Below are 20,442 nucleotides of genomic sequence, written 5' to 3' on the forward strand. Positions count from 1 at the left end.
ATTGTACGTTACAAAACACAGAAAAATGACTCATTATCAAACCTTAACTCGATAATATCAGTCTGCAAATATATCGGCAGTCGTGATAACTTGAAACATAGTAACGTTTCATGAGCAGTCTATTGTCAAAAGTTTTTAATGTTTGGCGCCTAATTTGCTTAGCTTTTGAAATCTGAACTACCTGTATCCTAATTTACAATAGGAAAACCGAATAAAAACATAATAGAATTATTGATGAAATTGTAGTTTTTTATTTTTGCTGCTTTTGGTATGTGGTAGGCTATTTCTAAAAAAGATAACAATAGTGTGCTAGTAATTATGACCTATAACGTGAAACCGAAAACGTATCTTATTCCTACCTTCATTTCAATTTGTCAGCGATTGTAATAGAACTCTTTCTGTCAGTTTCCGCAGCTATCGGTCCGAGAACTACTTTTTACATTCCTCTGGTATTTTAGAATGTATTATATATAGTATATACTACCCGATGGCTACCGTTGGAAATAGAAGAGGTCAGTTTTCAGTTCGCTCAGGAGAGCAAACAAGCACGGATGACGATAACTGTCGGCCAGCAGACGGAAAAGTTGAGAACGGTTCGAACATTACATATAGTGCCAACCTGCTTGCTTGTCACAAGATTATGTAAATTGGTCATAATTGCTGAGACAGTGAGACTGCTGAAAATTTTGTTCAGTTTTTTAAGTTTGTGTTGTGTTAATAATTGATAATCGTGCCACTTTTGACAGTATCGCTATAATCAGGAATTTGTCGGCTGCTATCTAAATTAAGTTATTTTAGATAGCACTAATAGGAGACCATCAAGGTTTAAATACCAAAAATTACTTCATCATTTGAAGCTCACACTTATTTGCGTAGGTCATTTATACAAATAATAGTTTAACTGAAATATTTACTTTGGACCCACCACCGACGGCTTCTTGTGTTTAGATTCACAATGATTAGGATAGGAAAAAATCAACTGACGCTATTTAAAAATAGTCCCACATCGCTTCATTATGGTCTTGTCAAATCACGAGCAATGTTGTGAATTTAGTGGCTCCTAATTAGTTGAACTGTTTTTTCAGATTACTATCCTTCTACTGGCTCAGGTAGGCTGCTTGTGTGCTTACACGATTCTCTTCTATTTAATTGCTGATCAAAACTATAGTAGCTCGCTCTGACTTATGTTCTTTGCTAAATGCGCTCGTTTTTTGGTAGATCAGATGTAAGTATTAGTCAAAATAAAAACATGATCTACCATAACTATCCCACCACACCAACTGTTTTTCTTGTTGCTAAGCAATGGCAGAGCGTATATGAATCATTCTCTTGATGTTTATTGGTGTATTACAAAAATAACACGAAGGAAGTTTTAATTAATTTTCATAGAATTATTTAGTACTATTAGTTGGAGTTTTTGTGAAGATGATTTTGATGACTAGTTATGACATTAGTTTACATTCAGACAAAGTATCTAGATGTGTTTTCTCAATGCTTCGAGAGTATTCTTCAAATAAAACACTACGCACGATCTGACTATCATCAGCTTTTTTGGTGAATGATGCTATATCCTCATTATAGATGTAAACATGATTTTTATGATTTTGTTGGTCAAACAGCCATAGAGTCTGCTAGATGTTTTTGCAGCGCATGTTTATGTTTGTGATAGGTTCAATTATTTCTGACTCAAATTACGCTTATAGAACTCAATGTCTTGGCTAGCTTACACTTTGCTAAAGGTTTTGGTTAGCTGACATGTGAAGGCCTCATTCTAGCCTGTGCTACTCAGCTTTAGTACTACGATTATGTCAAATTGACAGTGAAGATTGGGTCTATAAGGATATGCTCTAGCCTCCGCTATTCATAGCATATATTTGGTTTGAATATATGACAGGTTGTAGGTGGTGCTTTAATGCTAACCCGGGAAACTGAAGCTTGGTTGAAGTTAAATATATTGGATTATATTTGTCCATGGTATAATGTTCATACATGAACAACTTAATTCAATGATTCATGCTGTCTACATTTACATGTAGAACCCAGTCATATCGTAGTACATTAACATGCTTCAGTCGGGGTTTGAGATGAGAATTAAATTAACCTACATGTTTTTTCACCTAAAATGTAGTTTTTAGATTAAAAAATATGAGGATTTCTTTGTGAAATCACCATATACGAGAAAAATGATGGTTTTCAAATTTTCGGAAATTTTTCAGCTAACTTGGCAATTTTTATATTAAATTAAAATTTTAAATGCCACATTGTTACACAAAATTACAAATACCATGTAAAATATGCTCAATATACAAACTACAATGTAATCCTTTTATGAGGAATAACTGTAACTCAGCAGTAAATAACTGTATTCAATTTCAGTATTCAATCATGCACAAACAACTATAATTGAACATGTAATGCTAATTAGTGATAAAAGGGTTTACGCATTAAGTTTTGCATAGGTAACTGGCGGACATTGGGTTTAGCAAAGTAGTTTTGCGAATTTTTATTAGTGATTAGCTATTGCATTGCTGTTTGAATTTAGCTGCGTAGTATGTCAAGGACACCTCGTTGACATAAAGCAGCCGACAGGCAACAGTTTGCCAGCCGACATCTTCAAACAACTCAAGGGCAAAGGTTAATGATATTTTCGTTGGCGCACTGAAGCCAGTCAGTAGCTGATTATTTTAGGAACTGGATGCCTGACCAAACATTCCAACTGCTGTTGCTCTTTTGGTCGATTTGTTATTTCATACGAAGTGAGGTAGTTAGCTGACTAAGCTACTTTGGCACTATTGTTATAACTAGTAATACTCTGACAGTCCGTGAGCTGTAAGGGATTGTCATATGTAATAAGTCTGTGCACAATGATTCTTAGATGTGGAAAGATGATTGAATGGCACAGTTAGTAGCGGGCTCGGGTTGGAATCTTAAGATCTGGGTTCGAACTCTTTGTGGGCAGAGGGACATGGTTCTTATTATAGTAAAGGTTGTGTAGCAACCAAGCTGAAAAGATAGTCCTTTGCTAAATACACTATTGAATGATATTGATATATACAAATGCTCTGGTTGACTGATCGGGCTTCTGATTATTGGCCTCGGGTCTACAGCCGATAAGGAGTCCCTCAGATGTTGGCTTTCCTTGAGAGATAAAAGTCACAGTTGTTTAGGCGCAGTTAGAAATTTTATGAGAAGTGTTCTTGTTGCACAATATTGATGTCATTTAATGGAAAAAATGGCTGAAATGGATTTTGCAGTTTCTTATTTTAGGGTCACTCACATCAAATCAAAAGATTTTATCAGCAAGTATCAATAGTTTTTGTTCCATTTGTCATTGATTCAGTCAGTCAGTGATCAGACTGCCAGGATTTTTGAAAATTAAAATTAACAAAACTTGATTGCTGTTGAAACGCTTAGATTCAAGTGAATGTGCGATTATGATGCCTATAGTTGTGATTCGGCGATAAGATCGAGACATTAGAGACACCTAATGTCGCAACTTGAACGCAATTGTCAAATTCAACTATAGCAATAATAACAATTAGTGACGTCATTTCGTCACATATTTTTCTACTGAGCATTCAAACCGAAATCAAGCTTTGTCGATTTTAATCTTGAAACATCCTGGCTGTCAGAACACTTGAAACATCAAAAACAATCACAAATGATAAAAAATACCAACACTTTCTGATAAAATCTACTAAAATATTGTGTCAGTTCATTTTAAACACCTGTAAAATTACAGCCATGTTAGCTATAATTAGCTGTTGGCTAAACAGACCGCAGGAGAGGAAAAACAAATCTATTCACCAGTTTATTGAATCTGTTATATTGAATTTAAATTTATTGAAATACACTGGAGTTAATTTAAAAAACCCTGTTTTATATCACTTTACTTTACACTTAAGCTGTTCTGTATCATACATGTCTATACTAGACAAGCACGAGTGGTATGATGTCATTTAATTGGCTGTAGCATTGAGATATGGTGAATGTTATTTGATATTGTTGAAATCTCGATGATACAACTGGGTTACATTAATGTCATGTTACGTGACTATCCAGCAGTAATCCTGTATGTGTAAGGCCTGATAGAATCAATAGGACTTTGCAATGATTCATATATTTAATGCGGTCCATCTGGTATTGTAGTGGTACGTAAATGGGCCGTATATGAAGATAGAGTCCTCGCTGACAGGATTCAGAATGAAGAGAGTAAGTTGATTACGTTTACTTCCCTTCCCATAATGCTTTGCTACTAAAACGCTGGATCGCAGTATGTCGTGGATTGTCCTTTCGAAGGTTATTCATAGACTATGTACCATAGATCAATGGCATCACCGAAGCAATCCCGATATTTTGGGATATATTGCAGCTGTTAATCCTTACCGATAATTTGCCGAACATCCACAACAGTCTCTGCAATGCGCACTACTTCGGCGGTCGTAGTTCGCTTGCTCTAGATTTCCCATCATGGTAGTTGCTGCGGCAATAGTATTTTATAATTTCCGCATTATATAATGGGAACACTATTTCGTAGACTATTTGCTTATATAAATGCAGATGGATTTGTGATAGTGTTAACATTGTTACCACAGACGATCACCGATGTATTGCGTGATTAACATCGACATCATGAGATGTAGTGTGAACCAGCCTTTAGGTCGCATGTTTCTTTGCCATTTCTGGCAAATTTTTCTTTAATACAATTCATAAACTTGCTGGTGGAATTTTCTTTTGCTATGCGATCAAGGCTGAGGTGCATCGGAGAAATATTGAGCAAATTCAGTCGATATTTTATTATTGTTGCTGTGGCTAGCTCTGTCCCACATATTGGAAGCGGGTCATATTATGTCTGCCACTTTGTCATGATTGGCTATTTGGTTGTCAGCGAGTATGTTTTCAACCGAAATCTAAAATACAGAAGGAAAGAGTAGTTTGATTTATAATAAAAACCAAGTCGTTCTAAAATAGTGTACTGATTTCAAAATTGAATGTATTTTAACAATTTTATTATCAAAATGGAGTACTACAAATGTCTAATTCATATTACAAGCGCAATAATAAAAGTGAAGTTGCATAAATGTCAAGCGCAAAAGATAACGCTTGCATTTGACATCCCCAGTGTGCTTTGCAAGGCTGATGTTTGTTTCATTTTCAATGTTCTGCTGTCTTTGTCAACCATTTGACCTCAAAACCCTAGATAGCATAAGCTTATTGTTAAGGTGAATAGGGCTATACTAACATATGCAGAGAGTGTTTGGAGGAAAACTATGTGTAGGTAGTTTCCTACAGTAGTAGGATGTTTAGTAGAGTAGACTGTGAGTAGTTTCCTACAGTAGTAGGATGTTTAGTAGAGTAGACCGTGGGTAGGTTCCTACAGTAGTAGGATGTTTGGTAGAGTAGACTGTAGGTAGTTTCCTACAGTAGTAGCATGTTTGGTAGAGTAGACTGTGGGTAGGTTCCTACAGTAGTAGCATGTTTGGTAGAGTAGACTGTGGGTAGTTTCCTACATTAGTAGGATATTTGGTAGAGTAGACTGTGGATAGGTTCCTACAGTAGTAGCATGTTTGGTAGAGTAGACTTTGGGTAGTTTCCTACAGTAGTAGCATGTTTGGTAGAGTAGACTGTGGGTAGTTTCCTACATTAGTAGGATATTTGGTAGAGTAGACTGTGGATAGGTTCCTACAGTAGTAGCATGTTTGGTAGAGTAGACTTTGGGTAGTTTCCTACAGTAGTAGGATGTTTGGTAGAGTAGACTGTAAGTAGTTTCGTACTGTAGGAGGATGTTTGGTAGATTAGGCATAGTGGTGGCAGATTTCTACGTGTCTCATGTGTCACCTGTAACTATCTACCCTTTTTTTAAATCATCCACTTTTTGCTGTAATTATACAAATAGTTGAAAAAAAAACATGTGCTCAGATGTGATATACATTGATCTTTCCATCACTCTTCCTCTACTGATTAGTTCAGTCAAATGTAATCATAACACAGCTCACTTTTCCTGTCTTTTGTGTTTTTGCCATTCATTTCTTAAGTGTCTTTTATGAGCACATTCATGACGTATTTCAATCATTGTTGTCTCGCTTGAAGTTGTCACAGCTACCAGGTTATTCTGTGTCATATATACTCAGTGTAGTAGCTCGTAGAATAAGTCTTGTTTATATTAATGGTTTCATAGACGAGATGTTTGTGTTTATTCCTAATCTAATGTCAGAGTTCTCAATCAGACAGCATTTCTCGCTGCCTGCCGCTCTGGCTTCATGGTCAGCTTAAAGAGTTGTCTTCTTTCGATACTACTATAACTGTATTTAGGAATAAATTTTGAACAACGATGTCTGTGTGAAACAAAATCGGTAACAAATTGACCTGCAGTAGAACATAATGAAAATTTATTGAAGGTTGCTGGTCTAAAATCTTTATTTTAAACAGCAGTTCCTAACAGTTCTACTAGTTTATTACAGGAAGTATGAGTTCCAGCTCTTTCTCCACAGCACTCTGTGCATAACTCTGCGCCAATATTCAGATGTAACTCCAACTCAATATTTAAAACTGCCTTTCTCCCAGTATTGTAATTTATAGCTTCCACCTATTTAAATGTTAGCCAATCTTTACATTTAGGGCGCTTCTGGGTTCTTTATGGATAAGGGCTAGGCGATCAGGGTGTTTGGATTCTAATTGCATAAACCTCAAAATCATAGAAGTAGATAGCTTTAGCCTTTGTACACAAGGGTACTCGATAACAAAGCCCCGGTAGGACTCACTAAAGGTCGTGGCCTAAGTTCTTCATAAATATTTTAATGTTTCCAGGCTACGTTAACCGTCTAAACTAACTGAATGATTGCTTCATAACAGAAGTGTTTAATTGAATGCTAAAAAGATTTTGTTGGTTTCTTTCACGGGTCATTCATACAGTAACCACCTTGTCAATCACATAGTATGATAGTAGTGAACGTTACATGGAGAGAATAATTCTAATTTTATGTTTAATTGCAGTACTACATAAATATACATGTATTCCAAACCATATTCCACAATTTTAGAAAAATGATGGAAGTTTTGCCTTGAATAGGGTACAATTTGGCAAGACATTAGGTGACATATTTTGGATACTGCTAATGCTGTGTTATAGCTGTGTTTTTGCAAGTTTTATCAGTAATAAATGAAATTTCTCCTATCACTCACTATGTAACCAAAACCTTTTTCATTATTTTATTTCAGAATCAAACACAGAGGGATGTTTTTGAAAATGATTGTGCTTTAACTTTTCTTGTTCATTTTTAAGGTACATTATTTGTTATCCTTCAGGCTAGGCAGAAGTAGAAAGACGGGCATAGCACTCGCTAACACTTTATAATATTATCTTGTATATATATATACAGGCAAGTTTGTATGTACAAGACTACTAATTTTTTACAATAGGCCTACTAACAACTTTTTTCATCAACGGTCAAAGCACTTAAGCTAGCACTGAATATTATAATGAATCTGTAAGCTTGAAGAAAACATTGCAAGGGTTTGTAGAACTAAAAGACAAATATAAAATATATAGAAATCAAATAGAGTGAATAGTATTTTCTCACACTCTTTCAAAGAAGTGATATTTAAGAGGTAACAGAAGAAACATCATGATTGCAGTACACCGAGTCTGATAGAGTGTGTATATTTGTTATACAGAAAAGCAAATAGTTTTAATGTAAATCTCTTGTTGCTGAGGGGAAGGTGTTTTTTAGCTTTATTTCTAAGGTTTTATCACCAAGAACTTCAACCAGTGTGTCATTAGTAACTAATGTCCTATCAGCAGCCATTTTTCTCTTCTCGGTCAATTTGAAAAGCTCTTTTTGTTTCGACCATAAATTGAGAATCGGTAATTCAATCAACTGTAAATTTTAAAATTATCCTCAAAACATATCAAGCGCAAAGCAGCCCAAATTTTGTAACCTTACCTAAACTGGAAGTGAGGAAAACAAAGTGAAACTACACAACCGCGCTGCCTTGGGTGTAGAATTTGATGAGAAAACAACTCCCAGAATCATCTCAGGCCCTTTCTCGGTGTTTAATGAATGAGTTATAATGAGTTCATTGACCTTTTATGCATGAAAAGCTATTCTACATAAATATATACATCCTCTTGCTACTGACACCGCATTATATTATGCAAACAAGAGAGGCTTGTTAGTTGCTTCGCTCAAGGAAATGTTTCCGATTATTATCAGGTCTAGCCAACTTCATAGCGATCTCTACTAGTACTATTACTAGACAAATAAGCTATAGGTAAGATGATATGATAAGAATATTAGATAACAGCAGCATCCTTTACAAGTACCTACTTGTTCTTGAGGATAGAGATTTGCTCAGCCCTTTGCCTGCTAATGATTGTGATATCTTAGACTGATTCTATTTATGGATAGTTCTCACTTAACAGCGGCGTTACGTTCTGAAGACGCCATGGTTAAGCGATTCCTTCTTTGTATGAATCTTCCCCTTTGAGCCTACATTCACACTGTACTGTACTCCTCCACCTTTTTTTCTATTTTTATGGCTTTTTAATAATAAGTGTAAATTTTTAGCTAGAACATTAAATTTTAACTCCTATTATTTAGCTTTTGTGTCTGCACCCGATACCGTATGTGTATAAAAACAATGCCATGGTTAGCACGCTTATGTAATACTAATATATTCATGATTACTTTGATGGTTTTAAAAAAAACATATTTTTGACGATTTTCACAATTTTTAACATGGTGTCATGACTACGAGTTGTTGTCAAGCAAGCCTGTCATTACGGACTATCTGTAATGAGCGATACTGTACATGCGCATCATGTCTCCATGTCTAATGCATCTCATAATGTATCGTTTATGTCCCTTAGAGCTTCACAATATGGTGATTTAAATTTATTTAATGGTTAGGTGTCGATTTGGTGGCGATTTTTAAGTTGGGTGATTTGAAAATTGCCCCATTTTAAGAGATATTGCCAATCGTGAAATCGATATAATCGTTTAATGGCAATTTATCTCACACCTGACGATTTTCAGAGTGTGACCGATACTGGAACTAAAGCGCACAGGCCTTCTAGTCGTATAATAAGCCCATTTCATGGCTTTCCACGCACTCAGGTATTCATGACATAAATATTTCTAATCAGTGTGAACACAAAACAGTTTTTTTAGGTTAAAATATGCAGCAAATATTTACAAAAATTAATAATTAAAATTAAATAATAATATCATGAATCGTCTATTTGCAATATCGAATCGTTTGGAATTCGTGAAGCTCTACCATTATTTCCCTTTTCTTTAACTTCTATTTGTACAACAGTTGAGGCAGTTCTGATAGTGAAAGTCCATCTACACGAATAATTGCCTCGTTACAGTTGAGCAGCATTACAACAAAAATCGTCAGCACCGACGTACAGTGAGAGAAGACATTCCAGTGGCGAAGGACATCAACAGCGAGGAGACAGCTCGTGCTCAGTATGAGAGAATGAAACAGTTGGAAGAGCAGCGCAAGATGTATGTATTATGTGATCGTATTCATGGTCAAGATGTGTTGCGTTGTTCTAGTCAAACTGCATCTCGGTATTCCCAGCCTCTTGGCATTTCATTTTAAGCATTTTCATATCATAATCATAACTATTGTTGCTATTCGCCACTTTATTATAATTGTTTTATTCGATGCATCCTAAATTTGCCAGATCCTATTAAAACACTTAGCTTTATTCTCATTGAGAAGGGACTAAGGCTAGTATGACATTTGAGCTCTAATCAGTTCCATGTCGGCACAACTCCTCATATTTAACTGGAATTGCTAGCAATTTGAAATTTGTACAACTACAACTTGGAACAGAACTTCAAATAATTTTATTTTGTAAAAATTTTATTTTTAAGATAATCATTTCCTTGCATGGGTGGTCTATCATTGATAATATCCCTCATTGGAGACTTAGCCTGAGGTCTGCTATTTCGTCTCCAGCATTGCTGTAACTATATTACTATTTTGCTCTCTCTAATAGAAGTACGGTTACAGCGCTACTATTTTATCTCTGCAGTGCGGAGAATGATGAAAGGTTGGCGAGGGAGCTGCAAGGTAAACTTACAGACGCAGAGAGAGAAGAGCAACGTCGCAAACGACTCCATGATGAGGTAGGTGACATCACTTCCTGACTATTCTTCGAATGCGGTTTATTTAGGAATTGATGTGTTTAATTTTTGTCTGTTATTTTTGTGTCAGAAATTTCAGGATCAATGGAGACCTTAAACATGGCTTTTTATAGTTGAGAGAACAAGAATTGAATGTTTCTTGCTCAATTATTTTACATGGCAACTTTGTAGCAGCCTTCTTCTGTGTTTGGCTGCAATCAAGTCATCACATGAGCTCATTATATTATTAAAATATAACAATATTTGTATAGTATATTATATGTATAATTCAGTTATACATCAAGTTTTCTAAGACAAATCTGTCATAGACTTCTGTATACCGTTTGGCCTATAAGTAATAAACCTCCTTTGGAGTTTATGGTGTTGAGTCTATGAGATATAAAGGAGATGCTAGAGATTCATTCAGCACGTATTTACATAGTTTCCATCTATTAGGTCATCTCTAATCACATGCGTCAAGTGAGGCAGCAATCTCAACGCGCTCAAATGCATGGTGGCCCTGTTGCTGAGGACCGCACACGGGGTCCACCGCAGGTAAAAAAAGTTGCTTACCTGTGCTAACAACGAGCTATCATGCCTAATCATTCAATTTTCACCTCTGCTTTTGCCTTCCAACTTCTCGAGTGATTAGCTAGGGTTTTCTTTTGGTGGCCATTGATTTTGTACAGTAGACGTAGTCAGCTGTGATATTATATTTTGTTGTCTACAAAAGTATGATGATTCAATGAAATGTTGTTTGCTAGGAAAACAATTTCATGTTTGGAATTACACTCCCTTGATTTCAGAGTAGTTCTATGACACCAAAAGCTCACTAAACATATATTTTTCTGTTTCACCTTAGTAATGAATAAAATCTTGCCTCATAATAGATGGCGGCAGAGGCTATCCCTGGGTTAGTTACGAAGTGCATATAGTATTTATTCAGCACTAGTAGATAGTGAGTCTCTCTGTACTAGTAGATAGTGAGTCTCTCTGTACTAGTAGATAGTGAGTCTCTTTGTACTAGTAGATAGTAGTGAGTCCCTCTGTACTAGTAGATAGTACTGAGTCACTCTGTACTAGTAGATAGTAGTGATTTTTCACAAGTAAATAGAAGAGTGCCTCCTTGTGCTGCTTGTAACAGTGAGTCTTGTCCAACACTCATCAGTAGCTGTCAAGTGGTTATTACAACACCACTAGATATGCTGTCAAAGCTGATAGCTGTTTTAAGATGATGCCATTCTCAGATTTGTTCATCTATATTTGGTTGGTTCATTTTGGTTTCTCAGATCATTGCATTTAGTTTATATGGAAGACTTTAATTTGGGATTAGAGACTTCTCTAACTGTTCTGGCTGGTAAATGTGTGGAACACTCGCTTTGTCTTTGGGATTGTTTCTGATTTTCCTTGATCTTCTGTAAGCTAGAGTAGCTAGCATCTAATGATAAGGTAATTAATTCCTTTCAATTGATTTTGGTGTTAGAGCCTTTCCTTCCTTCTTGCAACTTACTCATGGTAATAGCGCTTTTTTATTTTATGATGAAACAATTGATCGATTATAATAATGCCTCTCACACATTCGCTAGGAGTCCGATTTAGATGCTTTTTAGTGGACCCCATGTTTAATGTTAGTGTGTGTACAGTGCATGAGCATTAGCTAGAAGGTCGATTTTTTGTGGAATAATCTTTTCTTTAAATGGCATTTTTAGTACTTCAATTTTTTTTGCAAAAAATGCAAGTACACTTATTATTTCTGTAATAATAATTTAGTTTGGCATATCGAATCTTTTGATCTTTGCCAAAATCTTTATGAAACAGTTCTGTTAAAATGAAAAACTTTGTTAGCCGTCATTATTGGTTACTAGTACCCTGGCAGTTTCGTGTGTCGTGAGAGATCAACAGTTGCAATAATCAACTGTACAATTATTCTGAAATGTGGTAGGTTGATCAATTGGTGCAGGTAATAGTGCAGTGGTCTACTAGGCTGAAAGTTGTGAGTTCAAAACCTGTAAAAAGCAATCTTTTTTTCAACGTGGACTTCCAGTGGACATAGCTCTTATTATAGTAAATGTTTTCATATAGCTATCCTTCCTTAATCAGTGATTGACTAGTTAACATTAAGAGTTATCGGTTATTGAGCAATCTGTTAGCCATAATATATATCTTTGTAAAGGAAATCACTGAAAGCACCCAATCAAAGTTTCTGTCAACCGACTTGAGACTCATGGGTCACCCGCATGCACTTTATAACACCCTTCCAACCTTCTGTTAAGGTGTTGTGGTTAGTTTAATCATGTCTTTCTGCAAAGGTTGTATTGCATAATTTGGAAAACAAAATTCAAAATAAAATTATTGGCAATAAAACATTAACTATCTGCTGGTGTTGTTTGGGTGTAAAATTAAACATTTTATGATTGAGTGTTACTGCCAGAGATTCATTTTTGCGATTCAGGATTTTGTGTATGTAAAACACACTTTTTGTAGTCATCTAACTCCATCTCATCAGTTATGTTCGACACGCTCTTATAATAATCGTTATACTGTATTTTAAAATGCTCAAACTTCTAATCGCAATCACATCGGCATACTAATTTTCTAACATGTTCAAGCAAGTACTCGATTACAAACATAAAGACATCGCTAGCATCCAGTGTTCAAAGTTTTTCAAAACATGACGTCTCATAAGTGAATATAAGGAGACTGGTGAAAATTCAGAAGAAAATGCTAACAAACGCAAAAAAAACCAGATATAATAAAGGCTATTCACTACCTTTACCCCAGGTCTTCGCAATGCGTGTCTAAAGTAAAATGACCATAATACCTTTATTTATTGATTATTTATTTATTGATTATTATGTAATTGCTTTTTTATTTAGATACTATTTATTTTATAATTAATGCTTTATATAGTTTTAGATGATACGCTTTTCATTCTGTGTGCGTGCGTGCGTGCGTGCATGTATATATATATATAGGAATTATCATTGGTTTTTGGCTTTTATGCGAGTTGTAGTTTATTTGCTTTAACTTATGACATATGTAACATATGAAGCAATTTCTGAAACGAATTAATAATACACATTGCAATCTGTCCGTACATTATAAAGCGCTGAGCGCAAATTTAATAGTTATCTTCTCTTTTATTGCAACATTCAAAAAAGAGTAACTGAGTCTTATTTTAGTTTGCAGTTTTTTGTATGACTTATTCTATTATAAGATTTGTTTAGGTTTTTTTATTGTTTCCTATGACTTTATATCGTATGAAAACAACATTTGTAGGTATTGATACATGTAAGATGGAGTTGTGTGCTCTTCTCAATCATTGCACGTACTAGGAAACATAACTTTGTTTATCCAACATCTAGTAGCCTTTTGTGATAAATAAGCAAGCTATGTGATTGAACGAAATTTATGTGCTGTAAAAGTTATATAAATGTAAATTTTAAATACAAGTTATATTTTAATTATTGTAATATAAATCATGTTATATAGAAATTATATGTTATACAAACTAGAGAGCATATGATTGTAAAACAATTTTCACTAATAGGGTTTCAGATGTTTTGTGGGTTCATTAGCATTACTGGAATGGTGCAGAGATGAACAACACATTTTGTTGTAGCTAGACAACCCTCCTCACACCTCTCATGTCGTGTTTTTATGAACAAAAATCTGAAACATTTGGTTCACTGTGCCGGTTCTGTCAAGTATTTTAAGGGACCTGACAGTTATTTATAAAGTAAACTCTTGGTTGTGTTCCCAAATAATATTTATGCCATCAGTACCAAAGCTGTGATCATAGTTATAGTATTTCTCTGGCATCAACTCTTCCTTTTGTTGGAGTTTGTTATAAAAATATAAACTTGTGGAAGGATCAGAAAATTGGGAGGTGTAGGTGATAAATCTCGCGAAGATTTAGTATCATGTCTGCAAGCGAAGGCTGAGGCAGGTTTGTTAAGAGAATTGTTGGACAAAAAATTGCCCCGTGATCTTGGTTGGACATGTCTGAGCTCAGCAGCAAGGGAACCATGTTGGCTGGAGACATCAGTTGGAGAGGGCAATTTAAGGTGGGATGTCATTTTTGTCACCACCAGTCGCCTTTGTTGGGAATTGAACCTCTACCCTGTTGTTTGCAGGTCAGGTATTCTAAACCACTAGATCACCTAGCCAAACACATGGTAGTGTCATTTGAAACTGAAATCACTAAATCATTTGAGACTGTCTTAGACTAGCAAATGACTAATTATGATTCACTAACTATTATTTATGGAAGTGTTTCTTGCTGCAGGAGTTTGCACGGCATATGCAGGAGCGAGAGGCGAGGAGGAGGCACGAGCAGAATCAGTACGTTAGCTCTCCAGAGCAGTCTCATGACAGGAGATCTAGCCAGCCGCCTTTAGGTCCATCCAGAGAGCATGTCTCTACTCAGGGAGAGTCTGGTGTAGAACAGAGGCATGGGGACACACCTGCTGGCGACTATCAGCAGTTAAGTGAGGTTGGTTTGACAGCTATGGTCAAAAGGGTTTTTAATACATCTTTCATTTTTGGGTTTTGGCCAAAGTTTTATAATTTAAGATTTTGAGCTTTGTATAATGGCTATGTGAATGCCTGTCATCGCTCGGGTAATAAAAAAGCCTTTGCACAAAAAATCATTTTTATTTAACATCTACAACGTTTTCCACTCCAACTTTTAAATTTCATATCATGAGTAAAGTGTTTTGTCCAGTTCAAATAAAAGAAGAAATAAATTGAAAGAAAAAGTAAAACAGCTGCAAAGGTGTTTGAATGTGAAATAATTAGGAAATAATAGTTAGGTAATCTGTTTTGCTACAATGATTACAACGAAAATTGATTCGGTACTGATACAATAATACAAACAAAGAAAACAAAATAAAAATCATGAATATGTTGAATTAATAAAAACAATTAGTATTATTACATAGAAGTGTAAATATAAAAAATGTTACTGTTGCTGCAAAAGTCATCCATAAAAACTCGGAATATGACAGTACTGGTTTTCTCAATACAGGTATAAACGTAAAAATATAATATCAAAATTAAATACATCAGTAGAGTGCATGAAGGTACATTGTCTGACTGAATGGAGAGAGAATGCAGAGGCAAACCCTGCTCGTGAGTTTCCATGGGAAGTTTTCAGTTTTGGTAAAAACTTAAAATTGACGTATGAAATTGTGCCATTACACATTTGAAAACCAAAAATTACAAGAGGTAGTGATTAAACTTAAACAAACTTGTAAAAGAAAAACAAATGCTGAAGAGAGCAAATAAATGTAGATGTGGAATAAATAACAAGTATGTAAACTACAAAACAGATGATTTGGTAATGATAGAATTAATACAAACTGAGAAAATCAAATAAAAGTCGTTATTTCGTCATAATCAGTACAACAATTGCCAAATTTTTATTTTAAAAAAATTTTTTGTTGATATCGTATGATGAAAAACAAATTCGCCTTAGAATGGCGAGGACGAAAAGCAACATGTTTTATAGAGATAGGTGAAAAATAACTATCAATTTTATAACAGGGACATTATATCTCGTAGGCGCAATGTATCAATTGATACGTCATTTAGCGTGTAAAATCAGGAAAAGAGTATACAGTATATAGTGAGAGCATTGGCATTGTAAGAGTCTTCGTAGTCTTGTAGTTAGATGATTGGTTTACAAACATGCGGTTGCAATCTTCATGAGTTCAAATCTAGTACTATGGCAACTTTTCATTCCAAGATTTTAAGAGCTGTAGCTGGACACCGATTCACAGATGGCACTTTGAGAAATATATATATATATATATATATATATAGATTACGATGCCTTTGAATCCCCTACAAGTACCTTACGAGGATGTTGCATGTGGCAAAATGTTGCAGAAATATTAATCGTGAAATACCAGTAATTACAAAATGAGAATTCATGTAATTTACGTGTATTCATAAACTTGGAGTTATCTTCTTTTTTCAGCAGTTTGTGATTGACACAATAATTACTCATCAATGACACACAACTGAATCCGATAATACATTTTAGTATACACCACATATGCGTGGCGTATGTGTACTACGTTTGCTGTATCTCTTAAACTATTGCATATTTAGCTGTGATTTTTTGTGAGCTTTCTCAAAACACATCCAGACAGGATCTGACAAAGTCTCATTGTGATGTAAAGTTTTTTAGAAGCATATCTTTATTGACAAACTTTAAAACATGAAGCCCTGTTTTAAGTCTCATCTTATATAATGCGATTCTATATAGCGTTCAGTAAGAATTATTGCCAAACTTATACCATATTTTGATAAGACAATATGTCATTTTTCTAATGCAAAAGGCTTGAACAAAATATGACAATTCTAGACTAAGCGATCACTTTTAATGCACACTTGTCTTGATATAGAAATTGCATGAAAAATTAATAATAGGATTGGAAAAGATTAAAAATTGATTTAAACTTGGTATAAATTGGTTTAAGTTTGATGAAACTTGATATGACTTGGTTTAAACTTAAAACTTGATATAACTTAAGTTAAAACTGAAAGTGATTTAGTGATTTAATTTTTTGCCGTGCAGTCTCTATAGTAAACTAGTACTCTGACAGTTTAGTCTGCCGTAAGATATTGTCAGGTGTAATAACTATGTGCACACTTATTCCTACATTTGGTAGTTGATTGGCACTGGTGCTAGTGTGTCTGCATAGGGAGGTGAAAGTTACTATTTCAAATCCCATTGAGACCAATCTTTTTTGTAACATCTAAGCCTGCTTTGGCTGCAGCTTTTATTTCTAGTAGAGTGTCAGATGGTAGCTCATATATATTTCCCATTTCTGGTTGGCTCACCCTAATTCTCAAAATAATTAATGATTTACAGCAAGCCTGACATGGCACTCAAAGGATGATGCCTTCATTTAACTAACTCTACCCTCCTTCTGTTTCTACATCTGTGTTGTTATCGTTTTGATTTTGTTTCTTCCCTTTTACAGGCGGTTGGTGGCCCTACACTGGCCAGCCTTCAGCACACAACCACGTACAGTTCTCAGGCTAGCTACCCTGATGAAGAGTTTGATGATGAAGCTCTGGAGGCAGAGGATCGGGTAGGCTTCGAGTTCAATCGAAAGCATTATATCTTTGTCAGTACCAGTACCCTGGTTGTCTGGTACACCGTAAGAGATCGTTAGATCACCAGTACTAGTACCCTGGTTGTCTGGTGCACTGTAAGAGATTGTTAGATCACCAGTACTAGTACCCTGGTTGTCTGGTGCACCGTAAGAGATCGTTAGATCACCAGTACTAGTACCCTGGTTGTCTGGTGCGCCGTAAGAGATCGTTAGATCACCAGTACTAGTACCCTGGTTGTCTGGTACACCGTAAGAGATCGTTAGATCACCAGTACTAGTACCCTGGTTGTCTGGTGCGCCGTAAGAGATCGTTAGATCACCAGTACTAGTACCCTGGTTGTCTGGTGCGCCGTAAGAGATCGTTAGATCACCAGTACTAGTACCCTGGTTGTCTGGTGCGCCGTAAGAGATCGTTAGATCACCAGTACTAGTACCCTGGTTGTCTGGTGCGCTGTAAGAGATCGTTAGATCACCAGTACTAGTACCCTGGTTGTCTGGTGCGCCGTAAGAGATCGTTAGATCACCAGTACTAGTACCCTGGTTGTCTGGTGCGCCGTAAGAGATCGTTAGATCACCAGTACTAGTACCCTGGTTGTTTGGTGCGCCGTAAGAGATAATTAGATCACCAGTACTAGTACCCTGGTTGTCTGGTGCGCTGTAAGAGATCGTTAGATCACCAGTACTAGTACCCTGGTTGTCTGGTGCGCCGTAAGAGATCGTTAGATCACCAGTACTAGTACCCTGGTTGTCTGGTGCGCCGTAAGAGATCGTTAGATCACCAGTACTAGTACCCTGGTTGTTTGGTGCGCCGTAAGAGATCGTTAGATCACCAGTACTAGTACCCTGGTTGTCTGGTGCGCCGTAAGAGATCGTTAGATCACCAGTACTAGTACCCTGGTTGTCTGGTGCGCCGTAAGAGATCGTTAGATCACCAGTACTAGTACCCTGGTTGTCTGGTGCGCCGTAAGAGATCGTTAGATTATTATTATCCTGTACTGCAGGATAATCTTAGTATATCATACGGTGTGCTGTACAACCGTATGATATACTAAGAACTCTGCGTTATACAATCATAAGGTATGCTATGACATAATTTGAGTACTGTGCTGTACAACAATATGATATACTAAGAACACTGTGTTATACAATCATAAGATGTGCTATGATATAATTTGAGTACTGTGCTGTACAACAATATGATATACTAAGAACACTGTGTTATACAATCATAAGATGTGCGATGATATAATTTGAGTACTGTGCTGTACAACCATATGATATACTAAGAACACCGTGTTATACAATCATAAGATATGCTATGATATAATTTGAATACTGTGCTGTACAAGGATACGATATATTAGGAACACTTAGTTATACAATCATAAGATGTGCTATGATATAATTTGAGTACTGTGTTGTACACCAATATGATATACTAAGAACACAGCAGTATATCTAAAGCAGTATATCTTTGTCAGTACTATTATCCTGGCTGTCTGGTGCACCGTAAGATATCGTTAGATCACCAATAAAGCACAGAGACTAAGTACGTGTACAATTAATCAGAAGAAAAATACATGCCGAAATTACGTCACTAGTTGTTATCGTTGCTATAGTTGATATCGGTTATTGTGTCTCAAGTTTCAGCGGTACGCGTCTCTATTCTGTCAGTCTCTTTGCGACTATAGATGTCGAAATTGTACTTTTGCTTGACCGAGTGTTTTAACCGTGGTCAAGTTTTGTCAATTTCAATCTTAAACATTCTGACAGTCAGATCACCTCAAACATAAAAAAACTGCAAATGGTAGAAAATCCTGATAATTTCTGATAAAGTCTACTAAAATTTCATGTAGTTCAATCTAAAGCAGTAGATCATTATCTGTACTGTAATAACTATACACACAATTATTCCATAATATAGCAAGGTGGTTGAGTGGGCAGATGGTAGCGTGCCTGGCGGCTAAGCCTAATTTTGGAGTTCAAGTCCTGTCTGATGCAATCTTTTTTCCAAACTTTGGCTTCAGACAGATGGAGCCGGCTTTTATTATAGTAAAGGCTAGTAGACAAACTTAGATTATAAACTGGTCTGTCATTTAGCCTTTTAGTTGACCTAAACAAGTGATTCAAAGAGGTTGGGTGGTTGTCAGGGTAGCATTCGATCAGATTGTCATCAGGCATAACACAAGCTACTATTAGAAAAGGTGGTATTAAAGCATAAGTCACACCACTCACTCTGTGCTCTCATTTTGTGATGTCGGCAAAAAATTCAACCGCTCACAAACAGAATGAAATGAGACAACTCAGACTATGCAGTTTCACTTGTATTTCTCTGTCAATCATACATGCAGCTACAAAATTTGAAATAACTTGGACAAAATTACTTTTTACAAACTAAAACTTAATATTAATATTAATTTCAGCTATAACTTAAATAAAATGAACGCATTTAATTAAGCATTGTGAGTTTTCTTTTGGATGGCAGCCACATTTGCATGGGTATGTCGGAGGAGTGCGTATAGAGAATGCAATAATTTTACTTACACCTCTCGTTTAATAACCTTGGCAGCGATGCTTCAACTGAGCTTTTCTTTAGGAATATTTCATTCACAGCTTAAAGGATTTCAAATGCGCGATTTAACCATTTACTAGTTTGGATTATTACGGTAATAATTGGTTGAATGAGGATATCACACGATTATAGGTGCAACCAGCTTATTTACTCATTGATGTTTGCAAATTCTTTCATCTCTACAGTGGTTGCACTTTTAATGATTAAAAGTTGTTATAGGCCTACATGCTGGCGTACACAAGCCTTACTATGTAAGTTTGTGTCACGGTTAAGAGGTCTTACGCCCATTTGTTGAAAGCATCGTCGCCTGCACGTTGCGTCATTGATACAAGATTTTATGTCGATATTTGCTGTCGTGTGCTGTAGGAGCTCGCCGTTCGTCTGCAGAGGGAGGAAGAGGAGAGGTATGAGAGGAAGAAGCAGCAGAGAATGTTAGCTAAGGAACGAAAGAGGCTGGAGCGACTAATAGAGCAGTCGAGACGCCAAGGTAGGCCAGTTCATCGTTTGTTTAGTTTATCGTCCTGAAGTCATTAAACATAATTAAAAATGAACTTTCAAAAGCTTTTAGTAAATGTTATCAGAAAGCATAAGTATTTTTATA

The 20,442-nt window shown here is 35.9% G+C and overlaps 1 protein-coding gene across 3 annotated transcripts in view; it reads left to right on the plus strand.

The window, feature by feature from the left end:
• Positions 1-418: 418 nt before the first annotated feature.
• The window catches only part of LOC137408316 (caldesmon-like), a 41,792-nt gene continuing 21,768 nt past the window's right edge, over positions 419-20,442 (plus strand). Inside the window, exons 1-9 of one of the 3 annotated variants that reach the window (XM_068094801.1) lie at positions 419-593; positions 1,086-1,109; positions 4,150-4,212; positions 9,374-9,512; positions 10,049-10,142; positions 10,596-10,694; positions 14,428-14,634; positions 17,135-17,245; positions 20,208-20,328. In XM_068094801.1, coding sequence (XP_067950902.1) covers positions 488-593; positions 1,086-1,109; positions 4,150-4,212; positions 9,374-9,512; positions 10,049-10,142; positions 10,596-10,694; positions 14,428-14,634; positions 17,135-17,245; positions 20,208-20,328 — 964 coding nt within the window. In that variant the 5' untranslated portion in view covers positions 419-487. The remainder of the gene's footprint in view (positions 594-1,085; positions 1,110-4,149; positions 4,213-9,373; positions 9,513-10,048; positions 10,143-10,595; positions 10,695-14,427; positions 14,635-17,134; positions 17,246-20,207; positions 20,329-20,442) is intronic. The other 2 variants (XM_068094803.1, XM_068094802.1) reach the window with 2 other exon arrangements.

Source organism: Watersipora subatra, chromosome 11, assembly GCF_963576615.1.
Source record: "Watersipora subatra chromosome 11, tzWatSuba1.1, whole genome shotgun sequence".
In the NCBI taxonomy this organism is placed as follows: domain Eukaryota; kingdom Metazoa; phylum Bryozoa; class Gymnolaemata; order Cheilostomatida; family Watersiporidae; genus Watersipora; species Watersipora subatra.